Raw genomic sequence first — 26,935 nt, forward strand, 5'->3', positions numbered from 1 at the left:
TTCATTGTACTGTAGTATTGTAATTGGTAGTGATTTTGCATTAAAAAAAGGAGACCATCACAAAGAGGCAGAACAGATTAAATAATAAATAAGATAGATCACTAAATGAACCCTTAACACTTTTGTAAACTATTTATGTAAGTATAAGATACAAGTAGGCTATATAAAAAAAAAAAAAAAAAAAAAAAAAAGTGATGCAGGTGTGAACAGGTAATAGTGAGGGGTAGGCGTGACTGTTTCATTCCAGGAAAATTTTGGATGAAATAATCATGTAGAGGTGGATTTAGGGTCTGTCCTTAAGTATAGCTGAGGGTCATCAACATTTTAATGGAAGGAGATTCCATGCCTGCTGATGACACGACCTAGTGGCAGCCAGTAGGAGATAAGTAATGGGGTTCCTAAAACAGAACCTTGAGGGACTCCACAGATGACAGCAGTTGTTATAGACTTGGCATATCCAAGGCTGACATATGTGACTTATGTGATGTGAGTGCTTGTCATGCCTGTAGAATTATCTTCCTGTTTTTATTATTATTATTATTATTATTATTATTATACTTTTCATTACAATACTTAAATTATGCATGTAGGTGATTTTACAATACTTCACCAAAAGAACCCTCTTTCTGCTGCATGATGTATGTAAAAGCTGAAATGAGAGTAGGAGGAGATAATGCGTGTTTTGTGTGGCAGTTAAAAGCCAGGCTGATTGCATGTAATGCAATGGGAATCACTCAATCCTTTTAAGGTGTTCACTAGAATCGAGTCGAACAAAATATAAGCCCGGATGTGGTGAGAAGAGAAGACGGATGCAAACAATGGTTGTGATTGGCGCCCAGGACAGCTTGAGACAGGCCAACACATCAAAGCAAGGATCAGAGTGACTTGCGCAAATTGAAATGGAATGTTAATGGGGGCAACTACTAGCAGTACAAATGGAACAAATATTCAAATTATATGGACAAAGAGAACATAATAAAGTTGAAGTGATAAGGTCAGCTGGGGTTTGATTGTGTTTAAATTACAAAGGTAGCGCCGACAATGTTAGGCTGGTTTCATGGTTCTACCACTAAAATTGAATAGCTAAAACTGATGAAAACATTTTAATCTACTTTTAATTTAGAATGTTTAATTCAGTCTTAATTAGACTCTAAGTATCCAATTTGTGCTGAAGCATAGGGAATAGCAGAGGAAAAGAATTATGCATAATTTAATTTTGTGATTTAAGTAATGTCAGATTAGCTTTTATTCAACTAGATTCGTGTCAGTGTTTTCGAGTAATTAATTGCTGATTGTGTTGATTGAATTGGTCATTAGAACTTTTATTTTGACTAACACTTAAATTACAGTTTCTTATCAAACACTTTGTTTTTCATTTACAACAATGAATTACATTTAAAAAAAACAAGTCTAGGTGTCTCACATACGTTTTTTTTTTTTTTTGTCTTCATTTGGGTGTAACTTCAACAACACCACACAATGGCATTATGATAAAGTGATGGGTGCCTGCTTAATTGTAAAGGAGCACATTATTCTCACCTAAACAGTTCATTAACTTGCACTATTAATTAAAGTTTGCTTTTAAGACTTGTTAACCTAACCATACTTAAAACCTAAACTGATCTAGGAAAATGTGACCTAAATGGTATTAAAATCAAGAAACAAAAAAAACACAATAGAGTTGCTCTGTTTTACTTTTGCAGGACTTTCATTGTTGTCACCACATTACCTAGCCGCTGAGCAATGTGACATATTGCTGCCTTTTACACGTAGGGTTCGAATCTCAGTCACAAAATACATCCGAATGGCTAGAAACTAATTCCCAGCCCTTCTGGTAACAAACCTGAATAAAAACGAATGGGATGCCAATAGTGGTGACCTTGACGGATACATGCCCTTAACAGGGAAAATCTCACTGACTGCATTGTCAACTTTCCAAGAGAGGTCGCTAATAGCCTGAAACGGCCATGAGTGGTTTAGATAGAGTACAACGGACATATGTGGCCTGGAAATGTCTGTGTGGATGGCGCACAGTGTCGGGGCAAAAAGATCTCATTTGCCAAAACCAGGTTACACTACCTGCGTCAATACTTAGACATAGTTCAAGCAGGCATAATGTTTGAACAACTGTGTGCCACCAAATTGTAAGTTGCGCCGGGTGCATGTTAAAGGATGATGTGCCTGAATACTCAACAAGGCACAGGGATATGAACCAAATTTCCAAACATGTGCCTCAACACTTGTGTCGGCGCAAAAATCAGGACATGCCAGTTTTTACTGTCCAATGTTGTTTCGCTGTCTATGAATATGTTCCAAAGGCACCCTGATAATCTTTCATGGCACCCTAGTCTCCCTCTAGTTAGGAAAATTGAATACTTACATCCTGTACTGTATATTGTTTAGCCTACAAGTAGTACTAGAAATATTAAAAACCTATCTAAAGCTAAAAACCTCCATGGCTGACTTAAATGCATTTGCATACCTGTATGCACAAGTCACTAAATATGCAAAATATATAAGACCAAAACAATGGAAACATTGGCTTTGTTTTCAATGATGTGCCTAACTTAATATAAAAAATGTGATTTCCTAAATGTATTTAAAGATTTTATATTGCATACACAAGTTGTTGTGTTTTTTTTTTTTTTTCTGCTGATCATTGTGGTATCCTTTTATGGGTGCACAAGTAAGATGATGTCGCGTAAACGAGACAAATGCCTTTTCCCCCTGCGGACCATTTATACATGTCATATTTATGCTTTGAACATTTTCTGTGGAGCTCATTCTTGCCTCAAGTAGTTTGTGTCTGTTGCTAAAGCCCTTCCCCTTTTGCAGGGAGCAAAAGGAAGCATGACTTGAGGGGGGAGATGATTATCTGAGCTGCTGGGAGCCGAGCAGCAGCAAAGGAAAGGAGATGTTGAGGAAAGGTTATTGTTACGTGTGTTGTGGCGCTACCTTTTGAAAATGTTTTTTTTTTTTTTTTTTTTTTTAACTTTCCTTTGACAGGGTGCACACATTGAAAATGGTCCCCCGTCTCCTGAAGCCATTGCGTTAGATCCATTACTAATGAGAAGCAGATTGATGGTCGGGATGGAGAGCTCAATGTCAACTTCTAAGCCCCTCTAATGGTAAGACAAAAAAAATCATTACCACCTCACTTGATAACACTGCAGTTTAATGTTAGAAAAACAGCATTCTTCATGATGTTGCCTGTAAATACTTACATACTTTTGTTAGAGGTTACATTAGAATGCAGGAGTTGGTTAAAGCACATACAGTAAGTACAGCTAATTAGATATGTTGTTGTATTTCTTACAATTCACACTGTAGGAATTCATACAGGTACACAGAATAGTCAACGTTTTACTGTACAATTAATCAATTAAATCATTTTTACACTGGGAATGAATTTTATGAGACAAAAACATTTTGAAATACAAACTTATCAGATCTTAGAACAGATGTTTTCACTGTTGATTATTTTGGGATTGGCATCAAAATAATAGTAATAATAATAATAGTATTTACATCATAATCTTAATTCTGTACCAAGACATTTTGGACAATTATATTATGTAGGGATGGGCGAGTACCGATACCAGGTATCGGTATGGGGCCGATACCAGCCTTTTTTCAAGTACTCGAGTACTCGTGACACAGACGAGTACAAGCGACCGATGGCAGAGGGGGAAGACGTTAAGTGCGTCCTCCTTGCCTGTAACTGGTGCTAGCTTGCAGCAGCTTTTCACCAAAACTTCACCGGTTTGGACATACTTCAATTCAAAATTGTGAATCTTAAACTAAAAGAGCATTTTTGTGTTTTATTTTGAGCGTTAAGACTATTGAAGAGTGACTGTGCTGGGTTTTTTTGTCAAAATTAAAAATATCTTTTAGTGATTTTGTTTATTTGTCAAAATGTACTACTGGTATCGGCAGTTGGTATCGGTATCGGTGAGTACTGAGGGTTTGAGTATCGGTATCGGTCTGAAAAAAGTGGTATCGAACATCCCTAATATTATGCGTCCAACTTTATATTAAAGAAGAAGGGCCGGCCATAATTACTGTGTGAAACATAGTAGAATAATATAATAATAAGAAGAAGATGAATGTAAATTTTTTTTAGTCTAGTTCAGTACATTTTTCATGTACAGTTCAACAACTGTATATTTAAAAACATTTATTTAGGTATGTTTTTAAATTAACTGTGTGCAATAGATTATTATTTCATCAAATACACACACTGTTAATGTTCAAAGTCAAACAATCCATAATGTGACAGTTATTGCGAATTTACTCTATTGAGAATTTTGATTTGTGACATTTGTAGCTCAATTTCTGGTTAAAGTAGCCATTTTAAAATAAAAAAAAATCATCAATGTCTTCTCGTGATTTATGAATGCAGCCTATAATCAGCAGCTTGGTATTTATTCTACATTTTGCATTTTAAAAGTAAAATAAAATAAAATGATGTCATATTTGGGAGCCAAGTGCTTATTTGAGTTGGTACGTGGTGTGAAAGGTTTGATCACTGCAGTTTTGGGGTGTAGTGAGTGTCAGCAAAGACAAACCATTTTATTAGTGGCCCACTAATAATATTTGAATGATTTAATAAACAGTGACACTAACTGATTACAGTCTTCAAATTATCATCGGCAACATAGAGCATATAAGGCAACATACACACTTACATTTCAGTGGTTTCCTGTTATTTTCAATGGGAAACAATTTGCATGTCTCCTTGAAGCTAGACTGAATATGACATATTGATTCTAAGCTAATAGGCACTTTTGTTAATGGCACACTTAAAATGTTTCTACTTGGTGCCAACCACCGTCTGTCTCATGTCTGAATTGACCAAAGCAATGAAGTTAATTGCTTGTGTACACCACAAATTGGCTTCTTCAGAATAAACCATCTGAGAGTTTAAATCAATTCACTTTGAGTGTACATGTGCGAACATTAAATAAACTCTTAAGTTTTACTTTAAGTAACTAATTTCTTCACTGTGACCTTTCAACTCTTATCGGGAGTTAAAAAGGAGCTCCCAATTATTATAAATTGAACTCTCATTTTTAATTAAATTTACACACTGACATAGCTCTGCGATCGATCATGTGTGGCGGACGTCATATTACCAACACAAGGTCTAACATGCCTCTGCATGGAGTTAAACATCTCACTGCGCTAGATTTGCCCTTAGCATGAAAACAGCCCAATGTGATCAACTCTGGCACCTATTCTGAACACCTTGGTGGGGCTGGGGAATTTTTGTTTTGTTTGTTTTGTTGTGATTTTTATGTTAACTGGTTTGTACTGACCCAGCTCAACAGCTGGAGGGCAACAGGTCAAACAGGTGGGAAGCAGGATGAGAGCTGTCCAATATAATGTTTCTCGTTCTGCTGAGGCAGTAGATTTTATAAAAGCCCTTCTGGGATAGGGAGGGAACAACCAATGACCTTCTGAGAGGAGTGATAGAAAGTCAGCAGCTTTTCGTTCGTTTTGTGTCTCCTGATCACCCTCAGGTGGTGTAGGCATTGTTGTGCCTCCGACCTTTTTAGTACCTTTGGAGCTAGATGCCTCCTGAAGTCTAAAAATTATCTTTTTTTTTTTTTTTTTTTTTTTTTTTAAATCATACTCAATGTGAGTTTGCTGACTGAACACTACAATATCAGGACCGTCGTGTTCAATGTCATTTCAGTGTCAGGGTGATAATTTCAACTATTAAACTCTCATTTGATGTGTTTGTATTGACTGCACAATGGTAGTTCTACACTATAAATTATGATACATTGTGTTTTTTTTCCTGGTTTATTAGGTCATCTCACTGTTTAAATGAATGTAAGCATAATGCAAAAACATGCATACTTTGTTTCTAGTGTCTCAAATGTCGGAAATGATCACTGGAGTGATTATGGGCTGACTGTGTTTCCTGTTATTGGCTAAATTAATCACATGAGTGTTTCCTGCCAGCTTTTTAGTCATGGTTGACCCTCAGTTTTACGTGTGTTAGTTGTATAATCAAAATAAAACAGCTTCTGGCATTTGTTTCTGAGTTGCTCAAAAATCACGGTGATGATTTTTACTGAGGAGGATGGTGTATCTGTAAATGCCATGGAGAGCATACTTTAGTGGTCTATATGATCAGTGGACTTGCCATCCAAATCACAATTAATGGTAATATTGTTGTCCATTAAAATAAAAACAAACAAACAATTGAAACAAATGATGTTAGTTAATGAATGCACATTTACCACATTTCCACTTCCATTTAGGACAGTAAATCACACTTGACAATAGAGAACATTAGGAATATTTCTTAATGTTTAGATGATTTATTGTAACAATTCAGAGCCACTATATGTTATTTGCATGGCTGACTGTACACAGAATAATCAACGTAATATATAATGAAACATTGATGCACTGCAACAAATTCTAACTAATACACATGATGTTAAAGGGATACTTGACTCATTGAGCCATTTTAAGCAGTAAAAAGTTAATATATTGTCTATAATTAATGTGGTAGCTTCATTATTTTCATGTACAATTAATACATTTAAAAACTTTTTTTTACTTGCTGTCGAGTGATGATGACATCGCCTGTGCTGAGGAAGTAGATATCGGCCAATCATGGCTCACCTGAACTTCTGGGTTTTGTCAGTAAACGTAGCCATGATTGGTGATGTCATCGTCAGTCGAGAGCAAGTATAAAAATTACTTTTTAATGGTATTAATTATACCTGAAAAATAATTACGTTACCACATTAATTATTAGTGTTGTTCCGATAACATTTTTTGGCCCCCGATACCGATACAGATACCCAGCTTTGCAGTATCGGCCGATACCGATACCATACGATACTTCAGTTTATTTTTCCTCAACATGAAAAAGCTGTCCTGCCATTGGTTCAGAGCATTCAAGGGCCAATAGGATATCTTAGATCGGCATGCAGTGAACATGTCACATATCAGTGAATGTCGTGCACCAGCAAGACACAAGATGCTGCATACAAAATCCTATATTAGTGTTGGAGTTAATGGTATCGGCATGTTACTTGTGAGTAGTGACCGATACCGATGCCACTGTTTTAATGCAGTATCGGCACCTCTGCCGATACCAGTATCGGTATCGGAACAACACTATTAATTATAGACAAAATATTAACCTTTTACTGCTGAAAATGGCTCATTGACTCAAGTATCCATTTAAAATAATCAATTCTAACAAAATGTAGAAAAAATATTGTGTGCCCTGTAATTGATAAAAATGATCTGTCGTGTGTGTGTATTAAAAAAAACAACAATTAATGAATGATGGATTTTGTATTTCTCTTTGAGGTTGAAGAGACATATTCGCGTGGTGATATTGAAATCTGAAGCGGACATTCCCCGACCTCATCTGGACACCATGAATACTTCAGCCCAACCACCCTCCAACGCCACTCCACTCTGCTACACCATTAACAGCCCCCCGTTTACGTTTGTGCCAACCATCGCCTCCGCCTACTTCTCCTCCATCTTCAGTGTGTTGGGTATCACCTCCAACCTCATCGCCTTTGTGGTTCTCATCAAGTCGTTCCAGCGAACTCACAGCAGCTCTCGTTCGTCCTTCCTGATTTTCCTGGGCGGCCTGGTGGTCACTGACTTCATGGGTCTGTTGGTCACAGGCAGCATTGTGGTCTCCTTTCATCTGACACACTTCAACTGGCGCAATTTAGACCCCCACTGCCATTTCTGCAACTTCATGGGTATGTCCATGGTCTTCTACGGACTGTGCCCGCTGCTACTTGGCGCTGCTATGGCTTTGGAGCGCTTCATTGGCATCACCCGTCCATTTGCACGCACCACCACCATGCCCAAGAGGCGAACGGTCTTCATGTTGTTGACGGTGTGGTTGACTGCCGGCTGCATAGCGCTGTTGCCTCTGACAGGAGTCGGGAGCTACCACATGCAGATGCCTGGCTCCTGGTGTTTTTTCAACATTAGCTCAGAGGGCAGCGACTTGACCTTTTCGGTGCTCTTCTCCGTGGTCGGGCTGACGTGCATTGCCGTGTCCTTTGTGTTGAACACGGTCAGTGTCGTGACACTGATCAAGGTGTGCTGCGGACAGGATCACATGCAACGGCCCCGAGATCAGGAAGTGGAAATGATGGTGCAGCTCATCCTGATCATGGCCATCGCCTCCATCTGCTGGTGCCCGATGCTGGTAAGTCTAGAGAGGTTTTCTGGACAGAAATCGAAAATACGATATTTTGCAGATATTTCATTATATCTTTTCATGGGACAACACTGAAAAAATGACACACACTGTAAAAAAATGTCTGTAGAATTAACAGTAAAATTAGGTAAAATCATGGCAGAAAAAAAAAAAAACATAAAAAATAAAACGAAGCATCGTGTAATTTTAATGTTATAAAACTGGACGGGGTGGCACGGTGATCGAGTGGTGAGCACGTCCGCCTCCCAGTTCTGAGGACTCCGGTTCGAGTCCAGGCTCCGGCCTTCCTGGGTGGAGTTTGCATGTTCTCCCCGTGCCCGTGTGGGTCTTCTCCGGGTACTCCGGTCTGCTCCCACATTCCAAAGACATGCATGGCAGGTTAATTGGGCGCTCCGAATTGTCCCTAAGTATGCGTGTGAGTGTGGATGGTTTTTCGTCTCTGTGTGCCCTGCGACTGGCTGGCGACCATGGTGTACCCCGCCTCCTGCTCAGAGCCAGCTGAGACAGGCTCCAGCACCCCCGCGACCCATGTGAGGAATAAATAATAATAATAAATATGGATGGATAAAACAGGACGGCACTGTGTCTGACTGGTTAGCACATCCCCCTCTCAGTGCTCAGAGTGTAAGATCGAGTTCGGGCTCCGCCCTTCCTGGGTGGAGTTTGCATGTTCTCCCCATGCCTGTGTGGGTCCTCTCCGGGTGCTCCGGTCTCCTCCCACATTCTAAAGAAATGCATGGCAGGTGAATTGGGCGCCCTGAATTGTCCCTCTGTGTGCTTGTGAGTGTGTGGATGGTTGTTTGTGTGCCCTGCAATTGGCTGGCAACCAGTTCAGGATGGACCCCGCCTACTGCCCGATGACAGCTGGGATAGTCTCCAGCACCCCTGCAACCTATGTGAGGAGTAAGCGGTCATGAACATGGATGGATGGATGTTGTAAAACTCTGAACCACACATAACTGTACATTTGACAGTAAGAAAATGTTAAAGAGATCTCATTTTCGAGATAATTCACAAATTCCTGTAATTTAAACACAGATAAACTGTAAAACAAGAAACATCGGGATACAGTCAAAATTACGTCATAGCAGTGTTAGAAAAATACTTTTTGTCAGTAGGTTCCATGCAGTTTAAAAATTCATATTACAGATAAGAATATTTAGATATACAGTAAAAGCATGTCAATATAAAGGGAAAACTAAATGTATTATGTTCATTTAAAATTGATGTCATGTAAACCTAATTATTAATGTATCAGTGCACTTCTTAAAAATTCTGTTGTTTTACAGAAAAAACTTTTAGCTGTAGTTACCAGAATAATTCTGTAAAAAAAAAAAAAAATAAAAAAAAAATATATATATATATATATATATATATATATGAATAAAATAATAGTAAGCACGCCCGCCTCCCCAGTTCTGAGGACTCCGGTTCGAGTCCAGGCTCCGGCCTTCCTGGGTGGAGTTTGCATGTTCTCCCCGAGCCCGCGTGGGTCTTCTCCGGGTACTCCGGTCTCCTCCCACATTCCCAAGACATGCATGGCAGGTTAATTGGGTGCTCCAAATTGTCGCTAGAGGTGTGCTTGTGAGTGTGGATGGTTGTTCGTCTCTATGTGCCCTGCGATTGGCTGGCAACCAGTCCAGGGTGTCCCCCGCCTACTCTCCGAAGCCAGCTGGGATAGGCTCCAGCACCCCCGCGACCCTTATGAGGAATAAGCGGTCAAGAAAATGGATGGATGGATACTAATAATAATACTGTGCAAGGAAGACGAGACGAGGACAACATTTTCATCCTTGGCCATGATTGGTCAAAACAAACATGCACAATGCCGCATCGTCCAATCAGTTCGAAGTGTTGTACAGAATGTCCCGCCTTTCCCGAGCAAATTACCGTGGAGCAGTCCTAGATTGATATTGTGGACAACTCCCTTGAGGGACTCGCAATATCAATCTGGCTATTGTAGGGTTAACATTGCGCTGGGATCAAACTGACCACCTTTGGGTTGCAAGACAACCATTCGACCACTGATCCGCACCACCCTGTTCTTATTAAATTATCAGTAAAGAACTGTAGACTATACAAGTTTAAAAAAATAACCTTTTTAACAACCTTATATAACAGTGTTACGGCCCACGTTGTTTCGTGGCCATTTGTTTTTGTGTGTGGGCGCTTGTCCCTGTTTGGTGGACCTTTTTCCCCCTGCTCGGTCCACCAATCAGGACAAGAGAGGAGCCTTGATTGCCGCATCAACTTCAGCTGTGGTCATGATTGGCCACAGCTTAAAAGGCTGGTGGTCAGGCTGGGAGAGGACTGGCTTTGTGTGTCTGGCTGTTTTTGTATGTGTTAGTCCAATTCGTTTGCCACAATTTATCAGAGCTTGAGGATTGTCCCAGAGATGTTCAATAGGGTTTAGGTCTGGAGACATGCTTGGCCAGTCCATCACCTTTACCTCAGCATCAAGTCACTTATCCAGGGCAAACTAAAACGGATTCATGACAAGCACAGTGAATGCTTTCCTATAAAAGGACATGAGACTGCAAAAAAACAGATAAGAAAACATTCATGTTACGTTTCAGGAAATGTTTCCACACTGGATCATCTCAATACCGTACTTTAAGATTCACTGATAAGGACTCAGAATAGCAACTGCCATATGGTGTCACATGAGAAAGGCATCTCAAGCATCCCACGCCCTATTATGACTCTTTTTTTTTTTCTTCTTTATTTTTTTTTTATCAGCACTGCCATAATGAGGCCTCATTGCTTCTCAGAAATGCAGCATTATCAAGAGCTGAACTAAAAGCCTGCAGATCATCTGAAGGACTTTAAAGCTCTATTTGACATTTGCTGTACATTACAGGCAAAAGCAATATCCTCAAAAGGAAAACATCTGTACAATTACATCATAGTGATATCAGAAATCAGCAAATTGTACAAGCTGAAAGCAGATGCTTGGCAAACATTTACCAGAGGTCCATAGAAGGTGGTGCTGGATGACACATTCAATGATCTATCACTGTCTGTTTTTGACCTTTTGCTGCAGGGGAACCTCAAAATAGACCAAGACAATAAAGGACTACACAGGAAAGTGATATACTCGTCTGTCCGAGCTGCTTAGAACCATTCTTTTTCATTCGGTTAATGCAGTGCTTCGCAATTATTTTCTGTCATGCCCCCATCCCAGGAAGAAGCCCCCCACCACACCCCCCAACACCTCCACCACCAGCCCACCATACGCTTCATCATATTCCTCGTCTTAGCTTTCGAGCGACTATCGTTTGTCTCTTTATTTCCGTCTCTCTCCGCCTGTCTTCTCATCCATGTTAAATATTTTTTCATGGTGTCACTTGAGGCTTCTGCTACACTTCGTGCCTACACTTCAGACTCATACTCTGTGCTGTGTGCAAAGCGCGCATGCTCAGTACAAACAAAACCCCTACATCACCGAGCGAATGCGCCCTACGCACACTCTGCCAATGAGAGCGCCACTGCCCCCTAATGTAGTGGAGGTGCAATTGCACTTTATTATAAGACAGTAAAAAAAAAATAAAAAATAAATAAAAAATAAAAAAAGCATGTTCCCCGAAGTCAAACGCGCCCCCCTTGATGAAGCCTCGCCCTGGGGGGGCCTGTCCCACTATTTGAGAAGCACTGGGTTAATGTGAGGGGAAACAAAAAAAGAAAAGAAAAAGAAAAGATTTTCTTGCCGTTGCTGGGAAAAATAGTGCATGCTTTTGTGACCCTTTGCCTGAATTATTGCAACTCTGTAATTCAATAAGTCGTTAAAGACTCGAAAGCTGGTCCAAAATGTTGCAGCCCAAGAGTACTGACTCATACATACTCATGACACTGAGCATATTATTGTCAAGGTTTTTTTTGTTTTTGTTTTCTTGGGGGGGGGGGGTTGACCTCCCTTTTAAGAATACAAAAAGTTTGTCATGTAGCCATGTAGTAATATTTTTAAACTACCACTAAGTGTTGCCCAAGTCACTTTCCGGGTATAAAGATTTAGATGACTGTAGTTTGTGTATGACTAATAACTAACGCACAACAAACAATATGGGTGTGATGTTTATAGGCCCATTTAATACAATATTTTCTCTGCAGCCCGGTCTAACCTTGGTTGTGTGATACCTTGCACAGATTTATATTCTGGTGAACTCTTCAACCGCAGAAGCGGTAAAAGGTGAAAGCGTTTTGTTGTACATACGCTTGGCCACCTGCAATCAGATATTTGACCCCTGGATATACATCATGTGTCACGTTTCCCGAATAAGGCGAGTGAAATGTGAATGTTTCACCTTAATTATCAGTCACCCTTCATAACATCAGCCTGTGAGCACCAACAAGCCAAACAATATCATGAATGAGGTCATTCATTTGTACAATGTCTGTTTCCTCTATTCAATCACTGTAATATTGGGATAGCCATGGTCTCATCTTTCTGTCTTTATGCTGCTGCTGAAGTCCATACTTGCTTTTTATATCCTGCCATTTGCTCATGGCATGTTACACCATCCTGTTTTTTAACATTCAGCGAGCATGTAAACGTTTCCATCCCAAATGTCAGCTAACAGATTAGCAATTTTATCATCTGTTTTATTTTGCAAATTGAATTACTATTTTGTAATGACTGTAGCATACAAATTACTTCAATTTGGCCACAAACTTATTTCCAGACCTCAGTTAATAGCCAACCTGACTTGTTCAGTTTAATAACTCCCCTTATCTCACTTTTGTTCACACAGGATTTCTGCGCATAATTAAAAAGCATTAAAAGTCATTACATAGATTTTGTTAAAATTAAGACATTAAAAAACATTAAATATGATGTCCAAATGAATAAAAAAATTGTAATAGAATTGTAAAAAAATAAAATAAAAACATTGTTGTTCATGGTTTAAATATGTTGCGCAAAGGAGTCAGTATAACACAACTTAATTTAGTAGTAATACAGGTGATTAAAAAAATAAAAAAATAAAAAAATAAATAAATAGCGTGGACTGGTTGTAATTTACAATGAACAAAATGGCCTGGACTCTATGATGAATTGCTTCATTGCTCTGAATTTGAAAAGAAAAATGTACTGTTCTGGTCACTAATGTCCAACATGAAACACTAATGCCACCTACAAATAATATATTAGCATGTCCTATTATAAATGATCATAAGTACCTGTACATGCTGGAGTGTGTAATTGTCAAATTAGCCTCATGGTCATTTGACATGGATGTAGCTGCTCTTCCCATGAGCAACTGCATGTATAATTTATGGTAATCCAACTCTGATCCAAGCGAACTTTATTTATAAAGCACTTTAAAAACAATACAGTCCGCCAAAGTGCTGTGCATAAATCAAGAAAAAGGCGCGCAAGTGCATCCATACTGTAAAAAACAAGCTTTCTGTGGCTGCTCCGCCCTACGAAAGCTGTAATTTTCTATTTCATGTCATCAATAATGCCAGTTTCTACAGTAGATTTGAGTCAATGCATTTTGACTGCAGCTAAATGACGTTTTAATTCCACAACTAAAACTGCTACAGAAATGTTAAAGTGTCAAAAAATGTCAGACCAGGTTCATTTAATGCAGATCCAATTAATTGCACTAATTTCATTCTTAACACTAATTTCTCATCATATTCTGAGCTTGTCAAGTGTGATTTTTTAAAGTTTTAATTTCCACCCCATCTATGCTATTTCATTTATTCATGCAGATTTTATTTTGTTTCCTTCCTCCTCCACCAGGTCTTTATTGCACAAACTGTGCTGAGCGGACATCCTCTCCAGGTCATCTACCTTCTGCTGTGGCTGCGCTTTGCCTCCTGGAACCAGATCCTAGACCCATGGGTGTATATCCTGTTTCGCAGGGCGGTGTTACAGAGAGTCTACCCCCGCATGGACTGGTCCCAGTGGTCCCAATGGTCCACCTTAAATCAGTCTTTCAGGAGCACCATTAACAGGTTAACACATTCTTCTTCACTTGGAAGGCCCCTTAGCGCAGAGGAAATGGGACAGAATGAAAAATTAAACGAAACACCCTTAAACGGCTGACCCCTGGATTAAAAAAGAGAAGAAGTTTTGATGTAATGATATGTTTGGCAATCAGTGCTCTTGAATAACCAGTAACCAGTAACAACCGCTAGCAAGTATTACCATAGACAGTACAAACTTCACTCACTTTATCCATGGAGATTTATGCCATAACTGATTGGATTAAACCGAACCATTACTTATTGACTCTATTATGTCATTCTAACTGAATTTTCTGACAATTATTTGACAATTTTATGTCTAATGTGATGGTCACATCCAATATGGCAGATGCGCTGACACATTGATTTAAACTGGATACCCGGTTCAGTGTTAAAACGCAAAGAAAATCGATCTTCATTTTAGATGTTTTTTATTTTATTTATTTTATGATATGGTTTCATATGACTCTTTTGTTGTCTAAATGCGTAACGTGTCCAAAAACCACAATCAAAATCACACCATTATTTCTTTATATTTTAATTTTGGTGATAAACAACTCAATAATAATATTTCACTACACAAATATAGCTGTTATGATAAATGTAATTATTTTTAGGGATCCGTTCCACACGCGTGTGGGTTGGGGTACATGCATCTTTGGGCCCACCTATGGAGTCTCGTATGGTTATAATTAATTCTAAATTTATCCATCCGTCCATTTTCTGAGCCGCTTTTCGTCATAAGGGTCGTGGGGGTGCTGGAGCCTATCCCATCTGGCTTTGGGCAGTAGGCGGGGTACACGCTGAACTGGTTGCCAGCCAATCGCAGGGCACACAGAGACTAACATTATAAATTTCATTTACAATATGTAACGCAAATTAGCAAGAGGCTAACAAGAGAGACACACTATGCTGATACAGTAAGTGTTACTTGAGATGTTATTGACAATTTTGAGTTGGAAACCCACCAAACCATCCCTCTTAACGCACCCTTCTTGATGTAGACGCCAACGCTTGACATGTCATTGTAAACTATATCAGTAGGACCTTATTTATTTTGAGTCATGTTGCAGTCCTCAAGCAATACAGCCACTTAAAATGTGCAAGCTAGAAACCGCCACTATACATCACTAATAATAAAGCCTGAATACATTTTGTTTATATGGAAAAAATAGGCATGTCAACTACTTATTTAAGCAACATAAGAATAAATGCAATAACGGGCAATGTAGATAAATATGCAAATACGGTATTTAGTAAAACATTACAATGACGGATATAGCAATGTAGATCTTCACATCACACTTTTGCCACGGAAAAATGTGACATTCACTCATCAGTTCATTTGCAACGTGGACCAAAAGCAAGGAGAGTTTGCAAGAGATAAAAGAGTCACAATAAAAGCAGACAAACACTAATTACTCCAAATACAGCAGCACTCTTGTGCAAAGTGGAAAGTTATGATTTGTTCACATTTAAAAACTTGGGGTTGATCATGTTTCTATTTTCAGATGCATGTATGCATGATAGTCTGTCATATACAGTGTGCATTAGTTGGAATGAATTTTCAAATTTGTGCTACTGAAGAGACCTTTGAAATTAGTACATATTTGAAATGAAATAGAAATGCATGCCTGTGGAAAATATTTAGTGTAGCTTTATTACCGGTAGCTGTGCTATACTTATCAATATTGTATTTGCATGAATGCTCAGAAAACATTTGACATTGATATTTCCTGTTCAAACAGGGTTTTGGAAGATGTAAATGCAAATATTTGTTGGCCATACATTTTCCCAGGAGCAGAAACGACACATGCCCGTTTCGTCCAAAATACTGCTGCTGTCTTGAATGTGCCGCTGGGAATTGCGATGTTGTTTTCTGTTCTGCCCTCCAAGATGTTTAACCTCTTAGCTTTGAATGTTTTGAGAAATTGCGAGTGAACTGCTACCTATTAAAGATTATGTAAAGTGAAAGTCCAATGTATCACTCATTCGGTGTTTCACAAAATAGAACATGCTTGAAGTGTCTCATTCTTCATTTAATATGTGAAACGTGTCATACATTGTCAGGTTTTCAGAATGAGATCATTTATACAGTACTGTACAACGTGTCAAAGTAAAGCATCACTATCAGACAAATACTGATGTGAAACTGTTAATTAGCATGTAATGCTGCATTACAGAGCATATATTCACACCTTGTATACCATTGCAGAACCAGACACACCTGCATGTCTCCTTTGGACGCATAGCTGTGGTGCAATTAGAATATTTCGTTCATAAGAAGGGAAGCTATTTTCTTTGCATCCTGGTGTCTCTTAATCCAGAAGAAATAATAATGTTTGACTTTTGTCTTAGCAACTTTAAAATCAATGTTTTAAAAAGAAACCTAGCTCAGTTTCTTCATCCTCACGATTCTTGAGAAGCCTTCTACTGAAAATTCCACAGAAGTTTTCTGTAGCTGCATAGCACAACACTTCCTGATTTTAATCAAAGACTGTTTTCCCTCTTGCAGTTGTTTCCTGACAAATGCTTTTAAGTCATTATCTTCAAAGACCAAGAGCATTTTTGGGGGGTGGGGGACAGAAATGACAATGTAATTAGTTTGAAAGATATCTGTCAGTCTGGAATGCAGATGCCTTTTTTTTTTTTATCTAAGATATTGTGCAACCAAGATTATTAACTAAATAGCTATGTATTTCCCTATGAATTATTTAATAAGTTCCACTGTACTGTAAATGCAATATTTTCTGTGCATTATTTATTTGACTTTAAAATGTACATGGTGGTGAAATCCTCATTCTAATGTGAACAATAATGTGCCTCCAGGTCAAAACAGAAAGCATACATTAATTTCAGCCCCTGCCATGGTTTGAGAAGAAAGTTATTCTTGCATAAATGTTAAATGTATGCAAGCATTAAACATTTATGAATGAATTAAAAATGCATGTAAGAAATGAGAAGGCTACAATGCCTTCTTGTAATTGGATGTGCCAGGGAGGACAGCTCTGTGGTCTCCATACAAATCTAGAATCTTCCATTCTTGACGTCTCCAATTACTCCCCAGACGTCAAACAAAAACACATCAGGAAAAGCAAAATCTCCCAGAACGGAGTCCAGAGACTCTGCAAAGTCATCAGGGTTCTTCTTGTCTTTGCCTGCTTCCACAATGGTGGTTGCTGCACAGAATGAAGGGTACACAGATTTACATTTCCTTTCAATCACGTCGGTAAAAGGTGGAATGGTTCTATCTCAATGTCAGTCAATATGTTGCATTGCTTTTTAGATCAGTTTGTTCATGAACACAGGATTTGCAAAAAATGAAAGTGTCTGGAACAGTTTCACAAAATCCACAGTTTGTTTTGTATCTAGGTTTTGGGTCAAGTGAGAGGAGGAGGGGAGATTTCAACTTCCACCAAAACATGTTGCGGAGCAAATCTAGCAACTATCCATCATATACTTTGCAACAGTCGGGTGATCTTACCAAGCTCTAAATCTCGGATGCCCATGTAGCTTTCAAGCAGGTCGTCCACTTTCATGGTGGCCCGTTCTTCAAATTCATTCTGCTGGGAGCAAAATGTGTTTAAAATTCAGACTTCAAGTTATGCATTCCATTTTTAAAGCGATAGAAGCATTTAATTTATGTGTTCAGAATGTATTTTAGTGCATGAAAAACCATCCCGTGTTCATTATTATTATTATTATTGTTATTATTATTAGTGTTGTTCCGATACCGATACTGGTATCGGCAGAGGTGCCGATACTGCATTAAAACAGTGGTATCGATATCGGTGAATACTCACAAGTAACATGCCGATACCATTAATTCCAAAGCTAATATAGGATTTTGGATGCAGCATCTTGTGTCTTGCTCATGCACGCTCATTCACTGGTATGTGACATGTTCACTGCATGCCGATCTAAGATATCCTATTGGCCCTTGAATGCTCTGAACCAATAGCAGGACAGCTTTTTCATGTTGAGGGAAAAAAAAAAAAACGTAAGTATCGGTATGGTATCGGTATCGGTCGATACTGCAAAGCTGGGTATCGGTATCGGGGGCCAAAAAACGGTATCGGAACAACTGTAATTATTATTATTATTATTATTATTATTATTATTATTATTTTCATCCCTTTGGATAAGCATTCACACAAAAGGGCGGCCCTGCACATCCACTAATAAGATCCAGTATGACGCTAGCAATTCTTGACATGTAATTGGCAATATCAGAGTTATTAATTTAACAATTTTTACTATTGTTGTAATTTGTGGTGGTGGTGCAAAAGTAATCATTCATGGCCTAATATGATAGGGACAAATTACTTCTCAGTATGAGACAATGTTGAACTACATCCATTGTTATTCTACTCACAACTTCTCTCATTTTATCTGAAGTCGGGCTTTTTTTTTTCAGCTGAATTTGTGCATTACAGAGTACAAGTGTATCCAATGAAGTGGCCATTTAGGGTAAATGTAAAGGCAGAAACCTATTACGATGTAGAGCAATGCATTTTCTGTGTAACTGCTTCATGTTATGCTATTGCAAATTTATTACTGTTGCTGTATGTTAACTTTGTTGATTATAGTTGGGTGAAACTTTCCAGGTGTGGAGCAAAGTTTCCAGGAAGCGTGGGTTTGTATGTGTTGCCGATAGTTCAACCATTATCCTGCAAACTCACCACTTCCTGGACGGTAGCCGAACCTTTGGAACGAAGACGCAGGGTTTCTCTTCCATTGACTATTTTGCCCTCATTCGACTTGGGTGCTTTGGTCCTCATTCCAATCATGTCTAAAAAGACACACAAATGATGGAGGTTAAAATAATCAGAGACATTTTTTTTTTTTTTTTTTACCTTTTTCATGTTTAAGTTATAAACTGCGTTTGTGTTAATCTTTTAGTCTCATGTTAAAAATATGTTCCTTGCAAGAGGAGTATGCATCACTTCCAATGAAGCACAGTCATTGCATTTTCCCCACATTCGGCATGTTCAGCTGACCATAAAAGCGTCATATAGTTGATGAATGTTGTTGTTGTACATAGACAGTACAAAATCTCCCCTGAGAATAGAAACTTAGCTCTGAATTGGATTAGTTGGAAAAATTCTATTATCCTTCTACGGTAAGTGAGACGGGCTGAATTGTTGTTTATCAGTGTTAGCCAGTAACTTAGTACCCAAAAAAAAAAAAAAAAACAGTATGAAGTTTATGAACATTTAGGTGATCTGCATGCACTTTAACTTTACAGTATGTTTTGGGTCATCTGAGACCAAGATTTCTGACACTGGGCTTCACATTTCTCCCGAGAATACCTTGATAGTCTTGTGATTCCATTTACTCTGCACAGATTCAAAACACCCTGTGCCAGATGTAGCAAAGCAGCCCCGTAACATAATCGAACAAAGCCTCCATGTTTCACTGTAGGCTAGTCATAGTGTTCTTTCTTGGTAAGCTTCATTTTTGCATTTGTCAACATATAGAACTTCATATGCCTTGCCAAAAAAATCAATTTGTCTCATTTGTCCATAGGAAAGCCGTGTGGTTTGTTAGCATGCGGTTTGGCTCATGCAACGACAGATGGCGCAATCTGGACACTGCTGTACCTTGACCTTGGAGTTGACCTTTAATTTCTTTGGAGGTTTATTTCAGCTCTTTTGTTGTTACAGTTTGGTATTAAACATCTCCTCAATTTGTCTTCAGTTTTCCTCCTGCGGCCACATCCAGTTGGCTATTTCCCATGATGCTAACATTTCTGAATTATATGTGCAACTACAGTCACAGGAACATAGAACAGCTTGGAGATTGTCTTAAGGCTTTCCCTTTAACGTGCTTGTCGACAGTTTCCCTTCATCCCCCAATCTGCTGAGGCAACTTCTTTGCTTCCTGTGGTCCATGTTGTTTAGTATGTTTACACACCACGTAACCAAACACTGACTACTTGTCATCCTTTAATTATGTCGACTGGCTGCTAACAAATTTGAATACACTTGTGATACTAATTAGAGGACCCTATGAGTTGTCCCTATGGTCAAATTATTTTCACTCTTTTCTGCAAACACATCACATTTCATCTCACTTTTTTATTTTTTTATTTTAATATATAATTCTGTTGAACCACAATTCAAAAGCAATGTCTGATTTTCAGTGGTTAATTTTCATTACATTTCAAATTATTATTATTATTATTATTATTATTATTATTATTATTATTATTATTATTATTATTATTTATTGACATAGGGGTACCAGTTTTGTCCAATTTTGTTTTAATTTGTGGACCTGTGTTGTGCACAGGGGTGCAATCAAGCAAGAAGAGAAATTTGTGCTCCCTAAACTTCCCATGAACATTATTAAAATATCTTGGAAATATGAACTATGTACAGTTCAATCATTTTTGTCTATGACTCGGCGATAAGGTAAAGAACAGAGAAACTATTGAGTCTGTGTTTGTGATGTAATCTCGAAGGAAGTGGTCCTTTATCAGTTACATTGTTCTCATTGACACATCACTTGTACTGTAATTAGGAAGTCAACTCATTGTGTTTCCCATCTGATACAAAAGGTCGACGACAGAAAAGGTTACAGCCTTTTCGACTCTTTAATTTCCTTGTGATCAAATGCACTAAATAAGCCTCTTGGGCCATTTGATGAAAACACTTATAGGACAAGGAAAGGGAAACACATGACATGGCGAGAAATTTTGTATATAAGACAATGTTTAAATTTATGATGTTTTGATTATCCAGGATTAGCTTGCCAGGGAAAGTATTGCATCAGCGTGTTGTCACAATGTGACAAAAAAGTAACGCAGTCTCAATCCACACTATTGCTATTTTTCTTGAGGGTTACTTTGGTGATTTTAAAACATTTCAAAGCCATTTTCTATTTGTATGTGCAACATCACAAACTGAGGTCTTCCATCCATCCATTTACTTAACCGTTTTTTCCTCACAAGGGTCATGGGGGGTTCTGGAGCCTATCTCAGCTGGCTTTGGGCAGTAGGCAGGGTACACCCTGGACTGGTTGCTAGCCAATCGCAGAGCACGGGGAGAACATGCAAACTCCACCCAGGAAGGCCGGAGCCTGGACTCGAACCCAAGTCCTCAGTACTGGCGAACGTGGTAACCACTCATTCACCGTGCCGCCAAACTGAGGTCTTATTTGCTGTATTATTATTTCAAATGTAACTTGTGACCCAACTCAGATAAAGTTAGTTTACATGTTTTCTGAAGCTGAGCCATGATTGGTTGTTACCTGAGCAGCTGTGATGTCATATTCAGTCGACAGCTAGTCGCAAAATTGTTCCCCCTGATATTGATAAAAAAAAATATTTAAAAAAAAAACAGGTGGATTTTGCTGCTAAGGCTGCATAGAACATATTGTAAAGAATTTTTTTACCCACTCTATTTTCACTACTAAAAGGTACATATAGCAGTTATTTATATTATGTGCTCTGCTCTCTCTATTGTGTTGTTTTCAACCTCAATGTACGTAACTGTTTAAAGCATATCTCACCAAAGGCCCTCTTTGGTCCAACCAGGCGTAGAGTGAAGGGAATGCCTCTTGGTTGTTCTTTCAGCATCTTTGCCACTTCGTAATGTCGACATCCCACAATGCTCTGGTCATTAATGGCTTCAATGTGGTCACCAACGCACACTGTCTTCAATCGGTCTATCGTGCTGCCTTCCTTTATTCTCTGGGGGGACAAAAAATCCACTTTTAGCTTTATTTTGTTGACCAATTACTTTGGGTCTGTAGAAGCAATTGAAAAGGCAAAAATGTCCACTGAAAAATGGCAGTGTGATGCAATGAAAAGGTTCCTTACAGCACACTGTGCTTATCTACCTTAATGAATGCATATCCAGCACCGTTGTCTGTGATGGTGAGGCCCAGTGCGTCCTCTGTCTTGATCACCTCCACCTCCTTCGTCTCTCCTCTGACGTGAGCAAATATGAAGTCCTCCAGTCCAATCTGCCCCCCGAGTAACTTCTGCATGTCCACTTTATGGGAGTTGAGGGTGCAGAACAGGATCTGAAATGCAGAAAAGACATGGGTTCATCTTAAAAAAATGATAATCACATTCCTTTATTTCAGAAGTTCAGTTCAGCAAGTGAAACAGGTTCATTAAACACCTTTTTCTGAGCATTATTTCATTGTTATATTTAGCAAATAATGTGTGATATTTTTTTTATTCATAGTTCCTTAAAGAGGTGAAATATAACCTCATGACCTTCAAAAATGTAAAACCATAAAACAAGGAAACAATCTAGTGTGAGAGTTTCACTTTTTAAATGAAACTGCTGAAATGAATTTCACAATATTCTAATGTACTGACTGACTTGTCAGTATGTGACCTATTTGCTTGTTTTAACACTCTTAAAATAAGCATACATTTTTGTCTGTAACTCAAAATCTGACAAAATAGCCTACTTAGTGAACAATTGGGGGAATGTGATGGCCCATCTCTAGCAACTTAAGTTTTTGTTTATCATTACATACTGAAATTTCGCATCTGAGTTTGAAAGTAGCAGGACAGTTTTAGCATAGAATCAGCAAATGTTTTAAATATAGCCACATGGCATTTATGCTAATAGCATGTTGTTGATAGTGATACTATGCGCATTAAATTAAGACAACTATAAACACAATAACATACAAATGAATGTAGGTAACAGGTCAATTTTAACATCCTCAACCCAAGAAATGTTTAGTCATTAATATTTAATATTTAACATTTAATTGTAAAAATGTACAACATTGCTTTATTATTATAAAATGCACTTTATTTATTTTTTTTTAACATCAGATGTTTAAATATAATTTGAACAAAATTGTAATTTAATTTTATTTCAATTTTTAAATGTAGTCTGCTTAAATTGATCCTGTACATCGGTTGCACATGACTAAAATGAGGTCAACTGATTTCCCCTCCTCCTCGAAAGCATTAAAATATATTGATGGATGTCCACATTGAAATGATATGCAACCGATGTACACGTGCTAATGTACTGTTAAAACTGAACCACCTGCACTATAGCAACAGTACAGAAAAGAACAGAATCTGTCCAGCTGTGCTTTATAGATTTTGAACAGCAGGGGGCAGCATAGTAGAACAAATTTCCAGGAGGTTGTCATTCAGGATGTCATTCACACATACAGTCGTTTATGAAACGCTTCATTCATATATATTTTATTTAGAATTGTTTGTGCTTAGGTCTTAATTTTGATATAACCGCTGACTTTAGCATGCTCCTAAATAGGTGTTACTTAAATGAATGTGTCCTCCCACGTTCCAAAGACATGCGTGGCAGGTTGATTGGGCCCTCTGAATTGTCCCTAGGTGTGTTTGTGAGTGTGAAGGGGTGTTGGTCTGTGTGTGCCCTGCAATTGGCTGGCAATTTAGGGTGTACCCCGCCTACTGTCCGAAGCCGGCTCGGATGGGCTCCAGCACCCCCTTGTGAGGAGTAAGCGGTAGGAAATGGATGGATGCATAAATGAATGTGCAACCATTTCACTTATTGTCAAGTCTGTGAAGAAACAAAATACAAACTGCCGAAGGAACGTAAATAACAATAAAAAACAACAACAACAATCAACTAACTATGAGGTTAAAGAAAAACTTTATTTCATAAGCTGCAAGAAATTGAAGATAACCAGTCAGCTGTTATCTGACCTGGTGTGGTTCCGCTTAGTTATTGCTCTAATGCAATAGTGAAGGCTGACTACAGTTCAAGGTCTTTTTCATCATGTCACTGCAATGTTAAGTCAACTGTTACTTTTAGTTCACATGAGAGCAAAGTTGTGCAGTAATAACCTCATTACATCTGATTGTTTTTATAGGTTGTGTCTGTTAATTTGAGGAGTTTTATTTATATGCAAAACCAAAGTTTACTTATTCATTTTTGACTCTTTTGAGTCCCTGAAAGTCATTGGAAAGCCAAGGCCCTCATGGCATGCTGAGTTGTAAGCATAATTTGTTATTGTGTTTTAAATGATTAGCCTACTTGAAATATAAATGTTCGTTGATGATCCTTGTATTCAGTAACATAATATATTCTCACATCATATTATGATTATGAATGTCCATGTTTTATTCTTAAGTTATTTGTTCATAGTAGTAACATCCAACTTGATGGTATGCATCGTGTGTAACTTCAGCCAGTCACGTCATCATAATTATGGCTAGTGTCTTCTTGATAAGAACATGAAGGTTGGCTGTTGAAGCATATGTTTGGTCTAATCTCCATTCCCACATGTCCTTCAAATGCAGATAGCAGAAGCCTTCATATCGGCCTTAATGTCACTATACAGATTGGTATTGGTGGTGTTTTACTGCTCACTTACTCAGTGAATTGTACAGTCTAATGTTTATTCAATTAATATTTACCTGTATAGACCAATTGACATAGAAATACGGTTATTGTACATTTGAACATTTTCTTTTTAAATAAACTATGAGTGAATAAATTGATAAACCTGTACATACTGGTTTTATTTCTGTTGCCTTTCACTTTTGTCTTTTTGTTCTCTCTCTTTCTAGCTGCTATAGATAAATATCCCCATGAATTGCGTTAGAAGACAAACAGAATGGACCCAAGTCGAGGGGATCGAGGAGTACAAAAGGCAAATCTCTGCAAACACATTTAAACCATGAATGAACCACAAAGTATGATTCCCAAAACACTTTAATAACTTTATACTAAAAAAAATAAATAAATACAGCCTACGACTGAACAATCAGATACACAATGTACAGTACTTGTACATAATCTTCAACAATTTTGCCGCTGATAATGAATTACTGCATTGCAGTCCAGTGTAAAACATTATTTGACTGCAAATGAAAGCATAGCAATAGTAGTGATAGATAGTGCCGATTGATGCTTCTATGCCAGCCTATGCTGTTAGTAAATAGCTGGTTTGTATGTACCTGGACTGATGGCCGAGTTAGCACTAATATAAACTGACGGTCATCGAGAGGATTAGCCATGTTCCGCTGAGCTGTTGTTTTGGATTCCATTGGTTTTGAGGTCTTGTTTAGTCCTAGTTTGGCAAAACTAGAGTGAGACAGGCGCCCAAATCTAACATGGCTACCGTTTGGAGAGGAACGCGTGAGCGTGTGTGTGTGTACAATATTTCCATCAAACACAAAACAACCTTCTGCCTTCCCCTGCTGATGATTGGTTGAGAGGACCACAATATGGAAGTTTTGGGCCAACTTGAGAACTATGTAACTCTTATGTAACAACAAACCAAAACAATCCAACAACAAACATTTATTAAGCACTGTGATTTTTGTTTTTTGACCTTGTAACTTCTGTTGAATGCGGAATTCTGTGAACACCGTCACTTTAAGAGTGTTTCGTGAGAACCACCAAAACAAACAAACAGAAAATGATGTCAAATTTAATGAAATAGCACGCTGAAGTTCACAAAAGCAGTTTTGTACCTCTGAGGGCGAGATGTTGAAAACTTCCGCAATCTTGGCATACAGCTCCTTGACATTGGTGAATCCATGAATGCGGCCTGTGGGGCTTCCATGAGCCAGCTGCGTGTGGAAAATAAGCCTCGGCCGCGGGTATTCCGGCGGCCCCGTTGGTGGTGGTGAAGGAGGAGGAAGCGGAGGCGCTGTGGGCTCCATGCGCCCCTGATTGTGGCTTTGGGCCTTGTGTCCCTCCATGGCCTCTGCCCCAGTTGCCTTGGAGTCCTGTGGGCTCATAGCCTCCCTGCTCTGCATCTGTTCACGTGCCTTCCTCCTCTGGGAGCCCTGGTGGTCCGACTGCTCTAGCATGAAGAGACAAACACTGATGTCCGCCCTGAGTTAGCTGCCCTCAGCTTTGGGGAGAACTGTGCTGATGAATTAGTCATGAAAAGAGCATGGTAACACTAGCTTCCATGTAGAAACCAAACACCCTTTTAGTGGATGACTGTATGTGTTACACCTGAGCCTTTGTTAGCTTACACTGAGAGAATAGAATCACATTTGATTCAAATTGGATTCTAAAACGGACAGAATGCGAGACAAATCTCCATCAGCCTGGCTACGAGGATTGCAACTTGAATGTGCAGAGGTCTTTAGTGTATGAATGTGCAGTTACAGAGAAAAATGAAGAAACAACTGTCCCAGAACAAAAGGTAAACTGATATCTTTGGTTAGGGAGTACACTGCAGGTGCAGCCTGCATTTTCTGGCCTCACCGACAGACGTGCTGGGGTGAATCCTTGGTGATGCAATGACCTTTTTGCCTGTGCAGACAGACCGTTTCAACAGGTGGTTAATTCACATTGGTGGTGCATACTTCAATAAAGGCAATCCAAAGTACAACCACAATAATAATAATAATAATAATAATAATAATAATAATTAGGACTTGGAATCTTTGACTGTCTCACGATTCGATTCGATTCAGAATTGATACTCGATTCAAACGATTTTCGATTCAAAATGATTTGATTGACAAATGATTTCTGCTTCAATTTACATATATGCACAACATTGTCATGATCTACTCCAGTCTGCTTTGCAAGACAAAATGACAAATAGAGACATTAAAGTGTCTTTTTTTTTTTTTTTTTTTTAAACATTTATTAATTTTGTATTGTAAGTGCCTTTTTCCAAAAAAACAGCATGTGGGCTACAACTGCCTTTTCCCCTTCTTCTTCATTTCAGAATCTCGATTCTTTTATGAATCGATTTTTTGGCACAACCCTAATAATAATAATAATAATAATAATAATAATAATA

General features: G+C 38.5%; 2 protein-coding genes across 2 annotated transcripts; one reads left to right on the forward strand and one right to left on the reverse strand.

The window, feature by feature from the left end:
- The first annotated feature begins 2,897 nt into the window (after nucleotides 1-2,897).
- tbxa2r (thromboxane A2 receptor) lies at nucleotides 2,898-16,165 on the forward strand. Its single transcript, XM_077534464.1, has 3 exons — nucleotides 2,898-3,128; nucleotides 7,342-8,209; nucleotides 13,965-16,165. The coding sequence occupies exons 2-3, from the start codon at nucleotides 7,412-7,414 to the stop codon at nucleotides 14,268-14,270; spliced, it is 1,104 nt and encodes a 367-aa protein (XP_077390590.1). The 5' UTR covers nucleotides 2,898-3,128; nucleotides 7,342-7,411; the 3' UTR covers nucleotides 14,271-16,165.
- A 311-nt stretch (nucleotides 16,166-16,476) lies between these two features.
- Nucleotides 16,477-25,931, reverse strand: gipc3 (GIPC PDZ domain containing family, member 3). Its single transcript, XM_077534566.1, has 6 exons — nucleotides 25,641-25,931; nucleotides 22,037-22,222; nucleotides 21,707-21,887; nucleotides 18,874-18,983; nucleotides 17,676-17,757; nucleotides 16,477-17,370 (listed from the first exon to the last, which is right to left on the reverse strand). Exons 1-6 carry the CDS (start codon nucleotides 25,926-25,928, stop codon nucleotides 17,219-17,221), a joined length of 999 nt encoding a protein of 332 aa, XP_077390692.1. The 5' UTR covers nucleotides 25,929-25,931; the 3' UTR covers nucleotides 16,477-17,218.
- Nucleotides 25,932-26,935: the final 1,004 nt, after the last annotated feature.

The sequence above is a fragment of the Festucalex cinctus genome, chromosome 10 (assembly GCF_051991245.1).
Source record: "Festucalex cinctus isolate MCC-2025b chromosome 10, RoL_Fcin_1.0, whole genome shotgun sequence".
NCBI classification, from domain to species: Eukaryota; Metazoa; Chordata; class Actinopteri; order Syngnathiformes; family Syngnathidae; genus Festucalex; species Festucalex cinctus.